Raw genomic sequence first — 22,736 nt, forward strand, 5'->3', positions numbered from 1 at the left:
ACAGAACCACCCGACAGTGGAGGTCACCTCCGGATCACTGCTGCAGTCAGGCTGATAAACAGGAGTGAAGATAAATCCACTTTTTAATCCCACAAGTTAAAAGTAAAAAAATACAAATGTTCATCATAAAATTGAGTTATGACGCGGCAGGACTCTTGATAGCTTTCAGTTACATTTGGATAATACAGCGGTGTAGGGATGATGTATTTTTTAGGCTAACCCCGAAGTTAGCATCGCTCTGGTTCCTCTGTGGGATTATTGAACTGGATTCTGGATTATTACAGAAAATAAACTCAAGTTTCTGATCCGTCCAGGTTCTGTTCACCAGATAATCTCCACAGATGAACTCCACTCTGCTGTTTGAAGTGTAAATTAAATGTGTAGCAGTAAAAAGCTAATGCTCGGCTACAAACAGACGACATCACGGTCACATGACGTCTCCACCACTGAGCGTCTCACTGCACAATTACTATCCAGGTTTTCTATAAACTGATCTATGTAGTACGAGTTGTAAAGTCAGAGTGAGAACAGTGTGTAACTAAAGTGGCCTGTGAAGACGGACTAGTGAGCAGATGAGTCTCCGTGTTCGCTGTGAGGACGTTTAATGTCCCCGACAACCTCTGTAGCCTCATTCAGACACTTGTTAGCAACCGCTAACAGTTTTTAACACATGAAGAGCTTCATAATTAAACTGTGGACATTTAATGATGAGTTTATGTTGGAGAACAAAACACATTTAACAGACTCACAGACTTTGAGATGAGGGAACTGGACGTGCTAACATGCTAACATGCTAACTGATTTCCAGGTTTTAGAGCTAATTTCTGCAGCTAGTTCTCAGTTTCTCACCTTAAATGTTTTTGAGTTTATATGTTCAGCCTGTAACACACCTTATTTCACACATTTAACTGAAAACACGTTAAAAAGACTCGCAGACTTTGAGAGGCGGGAACCGGAAGTGCGAAAATGCGAACTGATTTCCGGACTCTATAAAGTAAAGTGTGTGTCAGTGTCGCACTCGTAGCTTCTGCTTTAACTCATATTTAACTCATATTTAACTCATATTTAACTCATATTTAACTCATACTGAAGAGTAATTCGATCTTTTTGTTCATCGTTGAGACTTTTGTTTTGAAAAAAAGCTGACCGGAAGTCCTGAGGTTGTTACTTAAACACCCCCCGGGCTGTTGCCCCGCTGTTCCTCTGAGCGGTCGTCCCTCCCTCCCGCCTCTCCGCCCGCTTCAGTCCGCCGCTACTCGCTGCTCGTGTCGCCCGCCGCCCGCACCTCCTCCCCGGCTGAGTCACGGGGGAAGCACCGCTGGTCCGACCGCGTCCGCAGAGCTTTGAAGAGAGAAGATGAGTCCCGGGTCCCGCAGCTGGTTCCGGGTCTGGTCGTGCTTGCTGAGCCTGGGTGTTTGGACCCGCGCTCTGGAGCTGGAGGAGCTGTTCGAGTTCGGAGAGGACGCCGGGGACCAGCAGCTGCCGCCGGGCTCCGACTCCAGCGCCGCGCTGCCTCTCAGCGGCTCCCTGCTCTTCTTCAGCGGCGCCTTCGACCAAGTCTACGTGAGTTGAACCTCCGGCCGAGGACGTTTCCACATTTAACCCCCACGTTCATTCATCAAAGTCGGATACGTGCTCCAGAATAACGGCAGCCTGGACCGAACCGCACTCACTCAGTCACTAACTTTAGCTCCGGTCACTGTTTGTCACTTAAAATGAGTGAAATCCAAGTGAGGTTCGGCGGTAATTCACGTCCTGGTCGCTGTGTGGCTGCAGCTGCATCTTTAGTTTCTCTTAATCACTCATATTGTTAAAGGTTCAGAGCGGTCAGACAACAACAACATCAATATTCAGAACAGAATATTTGTTTATTCGTCTCAACAACAAACAAACATTGTTGATCCTTCAGCAGATCTTCATCCCAAAGCCTCGGAAATCATTTGAAACATCTCGTATCACTGCTGTGGTGACGTCTGTCTGTGTAAAGTAACTTAAACTACTTAAAACTAAAATGTTAAATGTTCCTCACAGTCCACACGCTGGAATCACACCGCTCCCTTAAATCGAGTAGTTTTTAAAGGGAGTTTGGCATTAAATTCTGCTGCATGAAGAAGCTGGTTTACAGTGAAGCTCAAGACATTTTGGAGCTTTTTTTTTTTTAAAGTGATGTTTGGTTGTTTTTTCCTCTTAATTCACTTCAGAGTTAAAGTGATTCTATTTGATTATTGATTATTGACCCAGGCCTGATTGATCGGTCTGTCTGTGCTCTTTTGATCCACTGATCACTGTCGGTCACTTTTCCTCCTCAGCTCCAGCTGTTTTCAGGGCTCATCCTCCTGCAGACACTTCAGCTCGTATCACGTTTCTGTCTTTGACTCACGCTGTGATGAACTTCTGCCTTTCAGTCGTTTTAAGGTCTTTAACTGCCACCTGAACTTCTTTAAATGCAGATTTCTCAGCCTGATGAGTGTTTGATAAGCTGATCGTCTGTCTTCAGGACTCTGTCTGCTCTCCCTCTCTCTCTCTGTTTGTTTGTTTGTTTGTTGACACCTGATAAGGTTTTCTATTGGCTGTTAATCACCTCCACACATTTTGTAAGTGTTTGCTGGATAAGAGTCGTCTGTCGGCGAGTCTCGCTGCAGCCGGAGCTGCTGCTGTGACTGAGTGTTTGATTTGTGGTTTTGTGGCGACACGTTGAAGTGTTGGTGTGTGAGCAGCAGTGCAGGAGGAGGCATTCAGGTCGTTCACTGAAGGAAAAGTACTAATACACATTGGAAATGCTGCGTAAAAGTCCGTCAGTGAAGAGTCCCTGCAGGCTGCGACTGCTCTGACGGTGATGTGACTCAGTCATTGTGGAAAAGCAGGATTTTACTGTTGTAGCTGTGGAGGTGGAGCTCATTTCATCTGCTGATTATTGTCTCCATGAATCCATCGATGAGAAATGTGGTGAAGACGAGCCTGAGCCCAAAGTGACACCATCACGATGTCTGTTCGAGATAACTTCATTTATATAGAAACTTTTCATGCAAAGACGCAGCTCAAAGTTTTTAACAGGACAGGACACAAAATAATACACGACAAACAAACCAATCAGGAGAAAGATGAGATAAAATATATAATAATGATAAAACAGTAATGCAGTAAAAGAATAACATTGATGCAGTTACTTCACATTGAAAGTCAAATTTAAAAGATGGGTTTTTAATTTGTTTAAAGGGACTTCTCTGTCTGACTTCAGCGAACTCACCTCCTTGTTTCTGGATTTTAAGATGCAAACGTCTCACATTTACCTGCAAAACTCGCTGCTAAGGACCGAGCATAACTTTTTTTTTTTGCAGTTTTCACATGCTCCTGCAGCTTCACAACGTCCGTTGCAATTTTTTTAGAAAAGCTGCTGCAAAATCAGGCATTTCAGGCTGCGACAATCACAACAAAATCTGCGAAATCCTGGAGGGACTGATTGGCATTTCAGCATCATTCTGGGTCGAACACGGTCTAATTTTTTACGATATTCCTAAGATGATAAAAAAAGGCTTTTTTTGCAACCATGTCAAAACGGCCGATTTAGTCCAAACCCCAACATTTTTCCAGACACGTTCAAATAATTCAAATCATTCAGAGGAAAAGCAGCAGATCTGAAACCAGCTGTGAAGCTTAAAGCAGAAGAAAAAGACTAAAATGATGATCAGAGTTAATTCATGTTCTTGATTCTGCTGCACGTGTAATTTTATAAACTCTTCATTTGTTGTGTGAAAACTCTTAATGAGTGGAGTAACTAGAGCTGGAGGTGAAAGTATAAAGCACAATACTCAAGTAGAGAGTACAAGTACTTCAGATCTGTTCTGAGCTACAGTACTTGAGTAAATGTACTCAGTTACACTGGTCAGCGGACAGGTGGAGGTCTGTTTGTTCAGAGGGGCGGAGGTGTTGGACTGTCGGTGAACAGAGGCTGGAATGTGAGTCAATTAAAAGCCAGCACAGATAAGCCTTTCATCAACACACACACACACACACACACACACACACACACACGCACACAGTGAATGCATTCCTCAGGTCATGTGACGACTAATCCAGATTTGAGCATCTACACTGAAACACATCTGCTCCGGTTTCTCGCTTTTGAACTCGGCTTGGTTTCATTTGATTTGAGGTTTTACTGGAGGAAATCTGGACTGTGAGTGAAGCTGCTGCACCAAACTGGGCCACAGCCTCGGGGGCCTCGGACCCTGGGGGGCCCTCAAAAGCTTAAGGGTCATTGTCAGTTGTTTTTGGTGCTTTGATTGAATGCAAATCTGTACGACAGAAGAAAGTCTCCTCGGGCGGGTCCGGCTGTTTGACCTCATGACTGGTTCTGTTTGCAGACGGTCTTTGTGTCAATGGAGTTAAAATTAATATATTTTTGGTTCATATTTTGCTCCCGTTGAGCTCATCCCTGAATAAAGCTGTGGTTTAGTGAAATAAACTACAAACTAACTGACCGACAGCACATTAGAGATCCTGGTCTCAGTCACCTGGAGCTGACGGGGCTGATGTGGGCTCAACAATAAGATTTAATCTGGCCGGGCCTGAGTTTCCACCTATGCTTTTTTTATTTGTGTATAAAAACATGAACAGACGTGTTTTGAATTTAGTAAAATAAAATCTAAATAACACGTAAACCTGCTAAAAATAGGGGATTGACTGCTGTCTGGTGTGGTACGTCACAAATACCCTGTAAACAAGCAGCAGATCAAAACCCTCATCAGACGACATCCAGAGGACAGTGTGGCTCTCAGTAGAGTGCATACCTCCGCCAAGGCCCAACTCTTCCCCTCAATCCAATATAAAATAAAACCTATTTAAATCTGCTAGATCTGGATTTTTAAATTATTCCCTGAGAAATTTAGGAAGATGTGGAAAAATGCCCTCACAATGTTTAAGAAAGTGAGAAATATTTCCTGGATCAGCACCGAGAGTTAACGAGGTCAGGAAAACATCTCTCATCTCTGTTGAGCGTTGGGTTTGGGTTGAAGCCTCGTTCTTCGGCACATGAAGCCAAAAAAGTTTGACTTCCTGGGTGTAAAATTACCAGATCTTCCACGTTGTGCAGCCTGTAGTGCTCAGACTGTTTCCCTTGTGTTGTTTTTCTTGTTCCACACCAGTGACGACGTGTGGCTCATGTCTAAATTGAGTAAGAATATAGACAAAGTGTTTGGCCGCTAAGTCAACTTTCCCACAGGTCCAGTCACTGAAGCCACTTTTTCATAGTGGCCAAACTCTGTAATTAAATCGTCACGTGATGCACTGTGGCCCAAAGACTTTTCCTATAAACTAACATTGTGAAAGAAGCGTCAGTAAAATGGTGGATACATTTATTTGAGCGTCACGACCCTCGAGACCAGACTCATCTGAATTTGAGGACGTCGGTCTGATAATATTTGGAAAGTCTAGAAGAGCTGCACGATCAAATTATTTAATCTATTCTTAGTAAAACGTCCTTGTGTTACCGTGGTTACTTTTTCATATCTTTTACCTCAGACCCTTTTAAAAACTCATCAAGGTATTTAAATGTCAGCGTGCGTCGTAGCATCAGAGTGAAACTAAGCGTGACCACCCAGGTGTTGGAGCTGGAGCCGATAAACACCTGTGACGGGAGTGAAAACCAATTATAGACACAAGTCAGATGGTCCACCTCTGTAGAGGCACTTTGAGCCTGTCGGCGGCAAAAACTGCATTTTAAGCGGACGCAGCTTTGATGAGTTGAGGCAGTTGCCCGTCAGGATTATGTTGCAGCTTTTGCAGGCGGTTTCCCAGCAGCAGTCGAGGTGATCGACAAGAACATTTCCAAAACTTTTTGCACCTATTAATCATTTTCACCTCAAAATACAGAATATAAATGGGGCCCAGAATCAAACTTTTAGAAAGTGATCAGTGATCAGTGTCGTGTCCACAGCTTGAAATTCGTTTTGCTCTCTTCTCGACTTTTTGACTCATTAGCTCAGAAGTTGCTCAAGCTGCTGGACCTCGTCAACAGACTGAAACGTCGCCGTCGACACTGTTTTTTCTTCTCTGTTCGGTCGCTTCACCATTTGTTTTCCTTCCTCCTGTTAAAACAAGCTTCAGACCACACAGATCACTCAGTGTCTCTACAGGAAGTGGATGGGACATGGTGAAGGTCTCGCTCTGGTCCCCAGACTTGTTTCATTAACTCTGAGGAGACGTGTAATCAAGTTTGTTGTTGGAGGATGAAGCGTTTAACATCGTTCACCCTGAGTTCACTCGCAGGACAGGAGACATGATGCTTGTTGTCCTGTTGGTTTTACCCCACGAGCTGTGATATCTTTATGGTCTTTGAGTTGATTGGTTGAATCCCTCCAGCCAACACTAGCGTCAGTTTCCTCAGCGTTACTAAAACCTGTGACGAGTTCAACCCCAACTAGTTTTAATAGAACAAAGTCAGGCTCAGCCATCATCTCCTCCTGATGATATAAAGTCAGGCTCAGCCATCATCTCCTCCTGATGATATAAAGTCAGGCTCAGCCATCATCTCCTCCACAGAGATCACAACCTGATCTGAGGAGATGATATTAAACCCTTTATTAAGATGAAGTCTTCACTGGAGCTGCGAAGCTAAAAGAGATGGAGATAAAAGTCTTTTCAGGTCACTTTTGTTACAACTCAGTTTGAGTTTGAGAAGTTTACTGTGAAGCTCCAGAAATGGAGGATCTGGTTTCTAAATTGCAAATTGATCGAAATTAACTTGAAATGAAAAGTTTTGGATCATTTCATCAAAATCAAGAACAGGATCGATTCTCCCAAAGAAAATAAAAAACAACACTTCAAAATGACCCAGCTAGCTTAGCATTAGCCTGTAGCTAGCTGAGTGTTAGCCTGCAGCTAGCTTAGCATTAGCCTGTAGCTAGCTGAGTGTTAGCCTGTAGCTAGCTGAGTGTTAGCCTGTAGCTAGCTTAGCATTAGCCTGTAGCTAGCTGAGTGTTAGCCTGCAGCGTCACTTCCAGACTCTCCTCCTGTGTGATGAAGACGATCAGCTGACTGGTGCCAGAGGAAGCTCTGACAGCGGCAGACATGTTGGTTTATCAGAGATCCTTAATTGATTTGTTTGAGAAGAGGGTTCACTCCTGACAGATTTGAGTAAACTTTTGTTGTTTATTGTTGTCAGCACTGAACAAAATGTTGCAAACGAACTGAATTTTGACCCAAAAGTGAAGTTGTGGATTTGGAGATTCGTGACACTCCTAATCAAGTCAAAGCCAGATGAGTTTGGGTTTTTGTTTTATTAGCTTTGGGATCTGCACTAGAATTTAAAGTTCTGTGCGTTTGAGCGGAGCTGGAGTTAGTTAGTAAAAAGCTGGTGTTTTTAGACTCCCAGCTGTCATTGTTCGTCTCTCTCAGCTGTATTTTCCCACAGCGTGAAGCTCTAATTGTTCACTTTGACTCTGCGGCCCATAAAGCGCCCACCCCCCCTCTGTTAACTGCCCCTCCTACCCCCACAAAAAGAGTGACATCCTGTTGGTCCGTGGTTCCCCAGTAATTATCACCACCACACTGACACTCTTCAGGTTGACTGATATTCAGAGTGACGTCAGCTTTAAGAACAGCTCTTCGATGTAGTAAAATGAAGTCTTCTGGCTCGGCTCCAGCTGCTGCTGCTGCTGCTGCGGAGGTTTTCCAGTCGGTCGCCCTCGACAGGAAGCGGAGCGTCTTCGCTCAGTCCACACATCTGGAATGTATAGATGCAATACATCTGTCGTCCAAAAACCAGATGTCAGCGGTCGGCATGTTTCCTCCCTCCGCTGTTCTCACACTGATAATGATGATCTCAGGGGTCGGACATGTGTGATGTCAGTGTTCACTCAGACAGTACATGTATTATTACAGTACATGTACTAACAGCAGGTCACTTGCTGCTCAGAGTATCACAGGAATGTAGCGGAGACGTCCAACGTGGAGACTGAAGGAAACCGTCTGCCTGTTTCAGCCTGTGAAGCACAAACTACAGCAAAATGATTGATTACTTATAATTAAGTAAATGTGTGTTTAGATGTGTTTCCTGTTTTCATTAGTTTGGACTGAAATCTTTTCCCCTTTGTGCTTTAAAACAATTCTGGCCCAAGTCTTCAGCACTTTCTGAAGTCACATCTCTGCTGGGATTAGATTCAACAGTGGAAACGAGTGTTTGATCTAAAGCTTCTATCACACGTCAAGAAGAGTCGTGTTTGGTTTTGGGATTTGTGTTTGAGAGTAAAACAGAAAGATGTGTTGAGACTTCACAGCCGCTCTCTTCAAACTGATGGTGAACAGGAAGAAATGTTTGGTTTCAGTTTGTACAGAGAAGTTAAGTTTGTCTGTGGATGATGTCAGGAATGAGCTCAGACGAGTTTGAAATCGCTCAATAATAAACTGTATCCTCTCTACGTCACCTCGCTTAGCTATTTTTTCGAGGCAGCTCTTTCTTTCTTTCTTTCTTTCTTTCTTTCTTTCTTTCTCTCTTCAAGTGTTTTCATCACCTGGCGAACTTCCTCTAGTTCGCAAAAAAAGTTTGTGCGCTCGCTTGAGGTGTTTTTTGTTAATGATTAAATGTTTGATGGAAACAGATTTGCAGAATAAACTCTGACATTCGACTCACGTGATCAGCTGTCGGCGTCCTGCCTGCCTGATGTTGTTGTGTTTATTTCATCATTTCTCCTTTATTTTTGCGGCTCTGCTGTGGTTGAGTAGCTACGTGGTTAAAATCGTGTAGTTATTTGTCTGTTTGTGCTGTAGATCCTGAGTCCGCACCTGGTGTTTTATTTTGAAAATTGACAGATGCATTGTGTCGCTCTGCTCGGTGCTGATTGGATAAAGTGGGCAGGGATACCAGGAAATGTCTTTTCTCTTTTGCTGCATGAGCAAATGAAACAGACAATCACTGATAAAGTCTCACGAGTACAGTTACATGAATTCAGCAGAATATTTGATATGAACTGTTTGAGGGAACGAGCTGGGATAAGTTTGTCGAGGACGACCCAGGTCCAGTTCCCGGGTCTGTTCTGCTCAGCCTCACTGGAGGTTTTGGGAGCGTCGTTAGCTTGTTGGCCTGCTCCGCTCAGACAAAAGACTTCCTGTCTGCTCTGTGATGAAGCTCGAGTGTCTTCAGCTCTGCAGGCGTCTCCTCTGAAGTCAGATACCTGCTGAGGCCGCAGAGACTCGTCCTTTCGCCCACATGCTGCCGTCATTCATGCGTTTCTCAGGAGGAAGTCTCCTCTCAAACCGTCCGGGCTTTACAGAGCCAGTGGAGCAGGACGGCTTCTCCTCCCTCGGCTCTGATTTCATCTCCTCTCTGGACGGGATCTTAAAATGTGGTGATTGACGCTCTGAGTGGACTGAAGACCTTTTGTGTGAAACACATCTCACCTGTTTGATGATGTTGTCACCTGTTAAAGACACCAGGAGGTTTTTATCTGTGTAACTCTTCACATGTCTGTACAGAGCAGCTGTCTCCTCTCCGGCTGCTTGAATGTACACGGTGAGATAAGACGGACGACGGTGAGACACAGTTTATGTCTGGAGCTGCTCATCACTTTCTGTCCTCAGCAGCTGCAGCTCACTTCCTGTGTGAATGATAAAGATGAGATTACCTGCTGCAGGACGTTACAGACTGACACATTTCTGAAATGCTCTTGTATGCAAAAAGTTGAATAAACACGGCGACTTGAATCTGCTGCAAAGGTTCTGCAGCGTTCAGTGAATACAGAGCCGGCAGATTTAAGATGATTCAGGAACGACAGATCCACAGATCATCTCTGCTGGCTGAAGATAAAACTGTGGTCCTGAAGTAGTTTAAAGGTTTTCATATTTAACTTTGGTGCCGTCAGACATGACAGTGTTTGGTAACAGATCTGTGCTGCTGTCTCCTGATCCACATTAACCAGCTGAATATGTCCCATGATCCTTTGGTCAGTCATATGTAACAGCTGATGGGATATTCATGACAATCTGTCAAACACGTGGCAGGTTTCGCTCCGACCTGCTGCTGCTGCACATCAGGTCATCATACACAACATCAACTGAAACTAAAACTCAGTAGAGTGCATACCTTCGCCAAGGCCCAAAGGTCCCCTTTGATTAAATCAAGTCTAATCCAACATCAAACTGGAGCCCTGTTTGTCTCCAAGTTTGAAACCGGCCATAACTGCTGAACTATAATTTAAGATTCAGATCAATCAGATCGTCCTCATCATTAGACATCAGCAACCGTAAACCCCTGAATGTTTCCATCAAGATCCATTTATCATTTTGAAGCACATGAAGCTGACTGTGATTGAAGTCAGTCAGACTGAACTGAGTCAGTGCAGCAGCGTCTTCGTGTGTGTGTGTGTGTGTGTGTGTGTGTGTGTGTGTGTGTGTGTGTGTGTGTGTGTGTGTGTGTGTGTGTGTGTGTGTGTGAGGTTGTGGGTGTCGGCTGAACGTGAACAACAAGCGTCTGTTTCTGCAGCCTTTCACATTAATGAGACAGTCACATTATCTTCAGCTCCTTTGTGTTCACTTCATCCGCCCTCTAAACCTCAGGACTCTGACAGATGACGCCAGTGTGTCAACATTTGTTCAGCTTCTTTCTCTTTTAACTCGCCTGCAACTGTTTTAAATAATCGATTCATCGTTTCAGTCATTTTTTTTAAACAAAAACTTCTTTAAAAAACTACGAATCTTTTGTCTTTTGGTCCGTCCATCAGACAAAACAAGAGATTTGCAGGTGTCACCTTGGGTTCATGGAAAAAGTGATAATATGGGACATTAAAGAGACTAAATAATTGATTGCAGTAAAAATATTTTTGTACTTTTTTGTACTTTTTCTTGGATGTTGACGAGATCATACAAGATAAAATACCAGCTGCTTCTGATGTGAGCGGAGGCGTCACTGAGACATAAACTGAAGCTGTTGAGTCTTCGCTCTTCACGGTCGCAGTTCACTGTGTTCAAACAGCAACTGAGGCGTCAGGCTCAGCCATCATCTCCTCCTGATGATATAAAGTCAGGCTCAGCCATCATCTCCTCCTGATGATATAAAGTCAGGCTCAGCCATCATCTCCCCCTGATGATATAAAGTCAGGCTCAGCCATCGTCTCCTCCTGATGATATAAAGTCAGGCTCAGCCATCGTCTCCTCCTGATGATATAAAGTCAGGCTCAGCCATCATCTCCTCCTGATGATATAAAGTCAGGCTCAGCCATCATCTCCTCCTGATGATATAAAGTCAGGCTCAGTCATCATCTCCTCCTGATGATATAAAGTCAGGCTCAGCCATCATCTCCTCCTGATGATATAAAGTCAGGCTCAGCCATCATCTCCTCCTGATGATATAAAGTCAGGCTCAGCCATCGTCTCCTCCTGATGATATAAAGTCAGGCTCAGCCATCATCTCCTCCTGATGATATAAAGTCAGGCTCAGTCATCACCTCCTCCTGATGATATAAAGTCAGGCTCAGTCATCACCTCCTCCTGATCATATAAAGTCAGGCTCAGCCATCGTCTCCTCCTGATGATATAAAGTCAGGCTCAGTCATCGTCTCCTCCTGATGATATAAAGTCAGGCTCAGTCATCTCCTCCTGATGATATAAAGTCAGGCTCAGCCATCATCTCCTCCTGATGATATAAAGTCAGGCTCAGTCATCTCCTCCTGATGATATAAAGTCAGGTGAAGTGTCGTAGTCCACAGAACATTTCTGGAGCTTCACAGCAGCTGGAGACTTGATTTAAAACACAACCAGAGAAACATCAAATCAATCTGCCTTCTCTTAGTTTTGTGATTTAGCATCATAATTATTAGATCCTACATCATAACAAAATAAATATTTCTTATTCTGTCTCAGTCTTATTCTGAGATATAAAAAAGAATCAGGTGGTGTGTTTTTCTTTTGAACTGGCCTGATTGGACAACATGTGCTTCGTCCACAGGACCACACTGTATCGATACTGTGTTAAACCTCTCAACAACAAATAAACTCTACGTCTTCTGTTCCAGATTAACACGAATGGATTTGTGTCCGTCGCCGAGCCTCCGGCTGAGGTGGAGTACCTGGGGAAGATGCCCGCCGGTTTCAAAATGATTGCAGCCCTGCTGGGAGACCTGGACGACAGTGACGGACAGGGGAAGGTCTACTTCAGGCAGGACAGCAGCCCTAAGGTGCTGAGTCGAGCCGCCGAACACATCAGGCAAGCTTTCCCCAGAGACGTCGGCGTGGAGCCCACCAGCGCCTTCATCGTCACCTGGGAGAACATGGCGGCCAGAGGGACCTCCGGACGAGGAGACGGACTGGACGCTAAGGTGAGGGAGGCACACTGTTTAGTTTGCAGATGATAGGTGACTGTAGGTAGAAATATTGAGTCAGGAGATTACTCCCTCGCTCGTTGGATGAGAGCAACAAAAGTTCCACAATGCGAAGATAAGTGATGATTTTTATTCCAGAGATGTTTGGTCCTCAAAGTGAGACCACATGCTGCAGTTTAATGTCAGAGCGTCCTGCTGTAATTATCACTGCTGGACGCCAGAATTGTCTCAGACACGCAGAGTCAGCGCAGAGACGAAGACATGAAGAAGAATTACTGCCGTCGGTCTGCATTCGATCTAAAAGTGGAGATCGAAAATGGATGAGCACAAGAAAAATCATGTTTATTCAGCAGCAGTATAAAGTATGTGATGATTTCTCTTCATGAGACGATACCTTTTATATTAGAGGCTCGTTACTATGGGGACCAAAACATCCAAAATAAAAAAATAATATTCCATTACATGCACCTAAAATAATATTAAAAGGGCACTGTTTAGTTTAGGGGGAGAAATTTAAAACAAAATAATTTTAATATTTACAATATTAATGAGGTAATAATACAAACTCTCTCCATCAGTGAAACACTGTTTGAAGCTAGAAAGGTGGCAGGGTCCGCCACATATAAACAAAGTAAAACAGTATAAATTGTGTTGTCCTCTAAGGTCAGTTTGTTTATTCAGTGAAAACAAAGAGTTTGTTTATTTAGTTTGTTTATCAGCCAATGAGGATCTTTCTCTGCTCATTAACATTTCTTCAACTAAACTACAGACTGCTCCTTTCAAAATAAATGTAGGTATGTGAAATAAATTGTTATTTTGTTTTACTTTGCTTCTGTATTAATTTATCTATTTCAGCAGCACCTTTGGATTCAAATGTCTCCACTTGTTGTGAAGGTTAATCTCTTCCTGACATGTAAAGGTAACACTTCCCTGATCAGTCTGTCAGCTGAACGCAGAGCAGCTTTTAATCTGGTCTTTACAGCAGCTAATGTGTCCCTACAGACCATGAATAGCTTCCTCCAAAGATCAGAAACTCTGCAAGACATTTTTGTTCAACGGCACAAACCTGATGTCATCACCCACGTCCTCCTCGCTCTGATGTCCCGAAGTCAAATTAAACTGCTTCTTTGAACTTTCAGAGAAACACTTTCCAGCTGGTTGTGGCCTCCATGGAGTCGTCCTCCTACGCCATCCTCCTGTACCCCAGAGACGGCCTGCAGTTTCACTCCACATCCGTAGGGGGCGAGACCAAGCTCCTGGAGACGGGCTTCAACGAAGGCCTCGTGCAGGGCTGGTTCTGGAACAACCAGCCGGGGACGTACTTCCGCGTCACCACAGATGAAGAGACTTCGATCAGGGACCTGACTGAGTATGAATCTGATGTCATTGACTGGAGATGTTTGTTTTGTGCTCAACACGACTCTTCATCTATGTTCAGTGCAGTTTTAATCATATCCGTCCTTCCTATGTCCAACTAGAAAGACGACCTCGGGACAGAAAGGAGTTTGGGTGTACGAGATCGGCTCTGCACCATTCTTCATCTCCATCACACCAGGCATGAACTCTGACCTTCCTGACGAGGGTAACGCCACCGAACCTCCTGTGACCATGTTGCCAAGACGGCTCGATGAGGTGACCTTCACAACAAATGAGCCTGAAGTGGTTCCAGAACAAAAGGAAGTCTTCCCAACTGAGGCGCCCACGGAGTTCTTACCCAGTTACCCAGAATCTGAGACCATCACACCAGGGTATGCACAACCAAAGACAGAAAAAACAGAGGAACCAGGTCAGTCTGGGCCAGAATACCCTGAATCTGAGACCGTCACACCGACATACACCAACCCTGAGAGGGCTCAACCGAGGTACCCGGAACCATCTGAGCCCAGATACACTGACCAAACCAAGTCTAGATACTCAGTCTCTGAACCTTTGGAACCAAGACGCACCGACCCTGAAACCACTGAGCCCAGATACCCAACAATCGAGCGGAGGTACCCTGACCCCGATCCAGTCCAACCACGGTACACCAACCCTGAACCAGTCCAACCAGTGCCACCCCATTCCCGGCCCCACCAACCCCAGATCATCGTGGTGGATGAAGACGAAGGTCTCGATGTGAATGGTGAATCAAAACTTTTGTGTTTCAAAGTTTTTTGGATCACCTTGTCGTGTTCTTGGGTTTTATCTTCCTTGTACTCAAGCTGATTGGTTCGTTCTCGATTTTCTTCACAGTATTCGGGTACAATCTGGAGAGGTGTGCCCACAACAGGCACAAATGCTCGGCTTTCGCTGACTGCCGCGATTACAGCAACGGATACTGCTGCCACTGCAAGCCTGGTTTCTACGGTAATGGGAAGGACTGCGTTGCAGAAGGTGAGCAAATCTTCAGAGTTACTTAAACGGCTCAATGGGATTGAATTTTTAATGAAGTGACTAGAAAGACACTTAACTACGGTTAATTATTCCTCGTTGTCGTCATCACAACTCTTCCTCTGATTATTATTTTAAAGGAAAACCACAGAGAATGAACGGAAAGGTGAACGGCCGGGTGTTTGTCGGGAACTCGCCTTCACCTGTGGAGCTCAGTAACCACGACTTGCACTCGTACGTGGTGGCCAATGACGGACGGGCGTACGTGGCCATCAGCAACATCCCTGACAGCCTCGGCCCGTCCCTGCAGCCGCTGTCCTCCCTGGGAGGAGTCATCGGCTGGGCCTTCGCTCTGGAGCAGCCGGGCTACCAGAACGGCTTCAGTCTCATCGGTGAGGAGACGCGTTGGTGTTGATAGCTGTGTGAACTGTAGTCCGGTTAATGTGTTGTTGTTGTTGTTGTTGTTTCAATTATTGATATCAATGGCAGGATTAACAATTTTTCGGATTTAAAAGAACAAAACTTCACAGCAGACACAGCTAGCTTAGCATTAGCCTCCAGCTAGCTTAGCATTAGCCTGCAGTGTCACTTCCAGACTCTCGTCCTGTGTGACGAAGACGATCAGCTGACTGGTGTTGGAGGAAACTCTTGACAGTATCGGACGTGTTGGTTTCTTATCTTCATCAGAGATCCTTTATCGATTTGACTGTGAAGAGAGTTCACTCTGGACAGATTTGAGAAACTGTAGTTACATTTGCTGAGCTCTTACTGGACAATCTCTGTTTTCATTAGTGGTCTCGTTTTATATTTTGTCTTATTTGATCTAACTTGAACCTGCAAGAAGACACCAGGAGAAAGTCCAGCTGTGGTTGTAAAATACCTCCATCTTTTTAAAGAAGTTTGAATCTTAAAGTCAAATCTAATCGTGGATTTTGAAAATTGTGACGCTTGTAGTTGTTGTAAATGTAAATAACGGCTATGTTCACAATAATTAGATTGATATAGATGTTTATGTGTTGACTTGGATGTTGGATGATAAGTCTGATTGTCTCTATTTAACCCTTTGTCGCTTGTCATCTGTTTTCTTGCAGGCGGCGTGTTTTCCCGGCAGGCTGAAGTCATCTTCCAGCCCGGCAACGAGCGTCTGAGCATCAAGCAGCAGTTTAAAGGAATCGACGAACACGACCACCTGGTGGTGAGCACCGAGCTGGAGGGTCGTCTGCCCGCCGTCCCGCTGGGATCCTCCGTCCAGATCAACCCATACAAGGAGATCTACCAGAACGACAGAGATCGTAAGGACACTTAAATAATCAAACAAAGGTGTGTTATAATAAAAACTCATAGACCTGCTGATGTTGAAGTGTTTTCTTCCTCTGCTTCTCCTCCGCCCCAGTCATCACTTCCTCCTCCAGCCGCGACTACACCATCACCTCTCCCGACGGCACCGTCCAGCCCAGAAGCTACCAGTGGCGTCAGACGATCACCTTCCAGAGCTGCCCACACGGCGAGGCCATCAGGGCGGAGCTGTCCACCCAGCAGCTCAGCGTGGACCAGATCTTCGTGATGTTCGACACTGATAACCACCTGATCCGCTACGCCATGAGCAACAGGATCGGCTCTGTGCACAGTGAGTCCTGACACCCACTTCACCAACACCTGGAAATAACAAAAATACTGAAACAAGAAATAATCTCACAATATCTTTATTCTGAAGAAAGATAAACCTGAATTAAATCAACAAGGAGAAGCTTTCACACCACAAAATTAACTTTAATCAATTACAAAAAGTCACATTTGAAAACATTTGTGGAAACGCATCACATTTATCAGAACAATCAAAACCATGATTTGTCACTTAACAACAATAATCAGGATGGACTTGATTTTCTAAAGCTGTCCTCGTCACAAGAGGACATCGAGTGTTGTCAGTTGTCCTGATCTGTGTCTTGCACGAGGACAAAAGATGTAAAAAAACAAATATGCTGAACTTTCCGTCGTGTAGGAGCTGTTATAGATGACGGAGGTGTGAGGAGAGCGCAGGCTGATAACATGGAACTGAGCGTTCACGTCCGTGTCTCCCGGCCGTCTGTCAGGGACGGTCGCAGGACAAAGATGTGTGTTATTACCCTGAGGAATGCACTGAAACACGCCTCCGACAGTTTAGTGCCTCGCTGGTGTTTGCAGTGGAACATCAGAGGAAGACAAACAGTAATCTGAGCCCGGCTGTATTTCCTCAGCTGCAATCAGAGAGGCTGTTGGCAGGGGGTGAAGGTCAGCGGCCGAGGCCAACCAGATACCAACGTCCAGTCCTCAGCGGGGAGGAAGGCGGCGGGGGGAGGGGCATCAGGAGCATCGCTTAGTAAAAGGGGGGAGGGGTTAAAGGTAAAAGTGCAGGTGGGGGGGCTGTCGAGAGGAGGCTCGGGGCTTCAGAGTTACACAAGCAAACACCACTCGGCTGGAGTCTGCTGGCAGAAAGTGGAACATCTGGGTCGTGTTTCCTGTGAGGAGGTGAAGGTCTGGAGGAGACTTCAAACATGGAGCCCCAACACACCAGCTGCATGATGGGAACCAGAGGACACCGACTGATTGGTTCCTCTGCCGTGGAGTCATTTTAGTCTCATCAGATGATCAATAAAACCTTTAAGGAGCTAAAAATGTCCAACGTCCTCTCAGCTGTGACGATCTGCTGCTGTAAACTGACTGAAACAAGATTTTAAAGAATCTAATAAAGGAAATAATTAAAACTTTTCTACCGTCATCTGAGCACAAGAAAGAGGCAGGACTACATCCACTGTAACACCAGCGAGGACCCTCACTTCCTGTTATCTTCTCTCCGACTTGTTTTTTGGTGTTGTTGTTTTTAAAGCTAGAACTTCTTTGGCTCCACACCACAGTCTTTGACGGAGCTGTGTTGATGTGTGAGAGCAGCACAATCACAACCTGCCTCTTTCTGCTCGTTCTGTAAATCAGACGAGGTGATGTTAACGTGTCTTCGTGCTCCTGACAGGCGCTCTGCCAGAACAGAATCCATGTTTCACCGGCAGACACGGCTGTGACATCAACGCCGTGTGCAAACCAGGTGAAGGCCTCAAGTTCACCTGCGAATGCAGCAACGGTTTCACCGGAGACGGACGCTACTGCCACGGTAAGACCACCTCTGAACCAAGGGATTAACGGACTATGAGTTGTTGAGTAATAACCTCACTTTTGGGGACAAAATGTACAAAGCAGACACAGCGAAGATGGACGTAAAGTCTGTCCTCCTCTGATGTGACTCCAGGTGTTTATTCCTCCAGAAGTTCTGGATCTGCACGAGGCCTTTTGTTTCATTTTGACTGCGTGGCAGAGAAGATTTTCTGAGATGGAGGTTAAATGACAAAGTCTCGTGTTATTTACATGATTATCAAATCAAAACTGGACAGAAATCCAACAATAAAACAAAATGTTGAGAGTTTGTGGTGTGTGTGTGTGTTGCACATGTTGACTCGTCACGTCATGTTGTGTGTTATCTGCAGATGCTGACGAGTGCAGGGAGACTCCTCAGGTGTGTGGATCCAACGCCGTCTGCAGTAATCAGCCTGGAACCTTCCGCTGTGAGTGTTTGAGCGGCTTTGTGTTCGCCAGCGATGGGAAGACCTGCATCGGTACGTTTAACTGTGTGTGTGTGTGTGTGTGTGTGTGTGTGTGTAGACAGCTGTGTGGGTGGGCGGAGTGTGTGTGTGTGTGTGTGTGTGTGACTGTTGAGTCCCTTGTTGCACATACAGATGTTCTAACAGCCGCCAACAGACATAAACAATAAAGTTCTTGTACGACTGTAAATGGACCAAACATTTCAAACTGACGTTGGAAATATGAAGACACACACACCTGCAGCTGATCCAGCGTGTGACGCAGGATTAAACTGCACGGTGGCCCTCAAGAGTCAGAAATACAAACTTAGCTCAGATAAGAAAGGACAGCTGGTGCAGTGAAGGTTTGATTCATCGTCCTGACTTAATAAACACTGACAGAGCGAAGCAGCAGAACAGAGAACACAAAATATATTATACTGCTTTTATCTTTTGTGACTTTATCTCCGTCCGTCCCTCTATTCTGTCCCTGTTCCTCCGTCTCTCTCTGTAGCAGTCCTAACCTCTGTCCTCTGTCTCGTCCTGCAGAGGAGGACCGTCCTGTGGACCACTGTCAGAGAGGAAGTCATAACTGTGATGTTGCTGAACGAGCGCTCTGCAGCTACACCGGCGGCTCGGCCTTCGTCTGCTCCTGTCTGCCGGGGTTCGCGGGTGACGGCCGGGTGTGTCGGGGTGAGTTCACCGGGTTTATCAGCCGTGTGTCGAAGCGAAGTCTCAACTGTTGTGACTTCAGATACGTGACAGCCATTAATGCAGGCAGCGGTGAAGGTCACAGCAGCTGAATTCACGGTGGCAGAAAGAAGTCAACGTTTGTCTTTGAGTCTACCAGGGAGTCCTGCAGGCGTCACTGAGGAGCAAAAGCATCGAGCCCAACCTGTTGACATACGACTTGTTTTAAAGACGTTCTTAAAGGAGAAAAATCCAGAATAAATCCATGAAGCTCCAAAAGTCCAAACAAAACTGCAGTAAATCCAACCTGCTCGTTAGAATACGATGAGCTCTGACCTGATGTGCAGGAACAGACTGATGATATAATAAATACTTATAGTTACTATAGTTTTCTGTGGGAACCTCCAGACTCTGTAACATACTGTAAGACTGCAGTCCCCGGGGACAGGAAACGTGTCCACCTGGACAGGAAATGTAGAGTCCTGCCTCACAGCTGTGCAGCTCATCTCTCATATATACATCCACCCCCACCCCCACCACTACTGGACTCTGGAGTCAGAACTGAACGTTCGTGCAGCTCAGAGAGAGAAAACAGGAGACTTTTAACAAAGTCTGCTCACTCAGCTGAAGCTCTGTGACATCAGCTGGATGAAAGTTCATCCTGCAGCGGAGCTTTAAGATGAAGTTACCTCACTCTGATGTCTCCTGTGAGATGGTTCTGACAACCTCTGATTTGTGTGTGTGTGTGTGTGTGAGGGTCTTATCTGTGGTCAGTGTGTCCGACCGTCAGCTCTCCGTCTGTGTGGGGAAGCAGAGCATCGTCCTGCTGAACTGTACCGACAGCAGGACGTGATGTAGCCACCTGAACATATATACATCTGTTCAAGTGTACGCTTTGTTTTTAACAGACAGACAGCTGCTGAAAGAAACAGCTGATCTGCTGCTCTTCTGTGTAGGAATACAGAAAACATCAACACTTAAACAGATATATATGTTTATAGGTGGCTATAATACGTCAGTACAATGTTCTGCATCTCCACTCAGACCGAGAGGGTAAAGTTCCTCATACAACCACAACCATCACTTCAACTTTCAGTTTTGGGTCCCGAGGCAAAGAAACGTTTAGGCGTCCTGACTTTAATGGAAAAACTGAGCGTGAAAACACCTCGGTGACATCTGAGTGGCCTTCATGTGTTCATGATGAGATCTCCACCATGATACCTAATAATCAACAACACACAATATATATCTGTATATTCTGAATTCGTCGTTAAAGCTCCGACTTCACATTTTCAGTCAGAAAACAAACTGAACACAGCGACACACCTCTGATCAACACTCATCAGTAACGTTGAGATAATGAGTATGTAAGGGGGAAGTATCAGAACAGACTGAGTTCATGACGTCACTTTCCTGTAACGAGCCTGTAAACCAGTGGAAGACAACACTGATGACATCATCATGTAACCATATCTAACACCAGATATCGTCTCGCATCATGATAACAGTATGTATGTGTGTGTAAAGTATTTTTAATGGCGTGTTGCTGGATGTTTATCCTCGTCTGTTTCCTTCCTGCTCAGACGTAGACGAGTGTCAGCAGGACCGATGCCACCGTGACGCCTCGTGCTCCAACACGCAGGGATCGTACACCTGCCTGTGCCACCCCGGTTTCCACGGCGACGGCTTCCAGTGCAATCCTGCAGGTAGGAACATCTGTTTGATTAAAGGAGCAATATGTTGGTTTCACGCTCCAAACAAACAGGATATCACCAGAGGAACCGCTAACTGCTGCTAACTGTAGCTGCTAACTGTAGCTGCTGTTACCTTTAGCCGTTAGCTCAATAACCCATGTTGCTGACACTGCTAGCACAGGAGCCTTGGACCACTGGGGCTAGCTGGTTAGCATGCTAACTTCAGTAGACGTCTTTCACATCAACACTTTTTTTCTTCACTTTGTTTATTTTAAAGTGTTTTTTTTATATATATTTGACTTTAATTAGATTTAAATCAGATTAGTTGTGAACTGAGGGACCTGTGACGTGTCCGGGCTGAAGGACGGTCTGACGTGAACGTGTTGAAACGTGTCACAGCAGCCGTGTGGTCCCTTCAAAGACGTTTCTGTCTCTTGATGGACAAAGAGCTTCGATAAGGAAACGTCTCGGGTGCTTTAGTGTCGGAGACAAATGGACGCTGTGTAAACTCTGCGGTGTCGAGAGACGAGGCGACGGCAGAGCAGTGAAGGATGTTGGTGATAAGAATGTAAACAGACGTCAACAGACACCTGAAGACACTCAGCTGAGCTTCATGTCACAGCGAGACAGAAGATAAAAGTCTGAAGTCAGTGATTGAAGACACAACCTGAGGTTCAGATTACAGCTGCATCACGTTTCTCCAAATCCACGTTACGATTTTAACGTACAGTTACAAGTTTAAATATGATTCGATTTTTTAAGTCCAACACCGACGGCTCTTTAGTTGTTAAACTGTCACATCTGGATCAACAGATCACTGGTTTTATGTCCTGACAAACTTTTCTTTAAACACATATTTCACAACAGCAGCTCGACTTGATCCTGCAGGTTCAAATAATATTCACCAAATATAAACAACAGGCAGCCTTCAGTCATCCAACAGTGAACTACAACAGAGAGAAATTCAGTTTGTTACAAAGTTCAGTTTCTCAAATCTGTCCAGAGTGAACCCTCTTCACAGACAAATCAATAAAGGATCTCTGACACAGAAAATAAACCAACATATCCGACGCTGTCAGTTTCCTCTGGTACCAGTCAGCTGATCACATGTTGGACAACAGAGTGGTGATCAGAGCCACACAGATGGTGAAGAAAAACTTGTGGATGAAGTCAGAAGTGTGCGAGCGACTGAGACCAGAGAGGGACCGTCCTGAGTCTGATGGTTCTGTCTGGGTTCTGATTGGTGCCGCTCTCCCCTCCTTCTGATCTGCCGCGTCACATTTATCACGCTGACCCCTGGTTGACTTTATTTTCTCCGTCTGGTTTGTTGTTGTTGCTGTGTTGTTGCTGTTGTGTGTTGTGTGTTGGTGGTTTGGCGTCGACCCAAAGCTTCACACTCCTTCAGTGACTCCAGGTGTCGGGAGCTCGGAGATAATTACAGTTCACTCCTCCGCACCAGAGTTTTGTCATATTTTCGTCGTTTTTATGACCTGCCTGGCTTCTGAAAGGCATAATCTTTGTGTCCCCTGTCAAAACTTGTCACAGCGTCTCTCACGCTGAGCAGCTCTGTGTTTTCTGTCTGGACCGGTTGTCTTTGATGTCCGGGCCCCTCTCAGGGGTCTTCTTCTTGTCGTTTGTGGTTTTCCCTGGCTGATTGTTGGCAGCAGACGTGGCGCTGCCTTGCGAGGACACTCTCAGACTGTTGTGGCTGCTCTGTGGTTCGTCTCGCTGATCCCCTTGAGGATAAGAGTGATGTGAGGAGGCTCGTCCAGATGTCACCGTGGCCCCTGGATGTGACCGCAGAGATGAAGAGGCTCCTGCTCGTCTTTAATCTGCGGTCGTCTCCACAGCTCACGTTCCTCTGCAGCTGCCACGTACTAAAATCTGTCTGTTCACCGGCAACAACATCCAGAACACCGTGAAATAAGACTGGACCTGCGGTGTCGGATGTTTATTAGATTTAAATAAAGTTTGAATTACGTTTCTGATAACTTTTGTTTTTATTCTTTTTCATTTTAGTGAAAGAGAAGAAATAATAAATAAAACAAAAACAACATGTTATG

General features: G+C 45.3%; 1 protein-coding gene across 2 annotated transcripts in view; it reads left to right on the top strand.

Moving 5' to 3' along the window:
• LOC140993804 (nidogen-1-like) overlaps positions 1 to 22,736 on the top strand; it is a 38,505-nt gene that overhangs the window by 3,672 nt on the left and 12,097 nt on the right. Inside the window, exons 1-12 of one of the 2 annotated variants that reach the window (XM_073463353.1) lie at positions 1,174 to 1,563; positions 12,006 to 12,308; positions 13,451 to 13,680; positions 13,790 to 14,433; positions 14,544 to 14,684; positions 14,822 to 15,073; positions 15,773 to 15,973; positions 16,075 to 16,308; positions 17,689 to 17,826; positions 18,197 to 18,325; positions 18,839 to 18,982; positions 20,563 to 20,685. In XM_073463353.1, the coding sequence (XP_073319454.1) occupies positions 1,357 to 1,563; positions 12,006 to 12,308; positions 13,451 to 13,680; positions 13,790 to 14,433; positions 14,544 to 14,684; positions 14,822 to 15,073; positions 15,773 to 15,973; positions 16,075 to 16,308; positions 17,689 to 17,826; positions 18,197 to 18,325; positions 18,839 to 18,982; positions 20,563 to 20,685 (2,746 nt within the window). In that variant the 5' untranslated portion in view covers positions 1,174 to 1,356. Of the gene's footprint in view, positions 1 to 1,173; positions 1,564 to 12,005; positions 12,309 to 13,450; positions 13,681 to 13,789; positions 14,434 to 14,543; positions 14,685 to 14,821; positions 15,074 to 15,772; positions 15,974 to 16,074; positions 16,309 to 17,688; positions 17,827 to 18,196; positions 18,326 to 18,838; positions 18,983 to 20,562; positions 20,686 to 22,736 lie in introns of those variants that run through there. The other variant, XM_073463360.1, reaches the window with a different exon arrangement.

This window comes from Pagrus major, chromosome 1, assembly GCF_040436345.1.
Source record: "Pagrus major chromosome 1, Pma_NU_1.0".
NCBI lineage: Eukaryota > Metazoa > Chordata > Actinopteri > Spariformes > Sparidae > Pagrus > Pagrus major.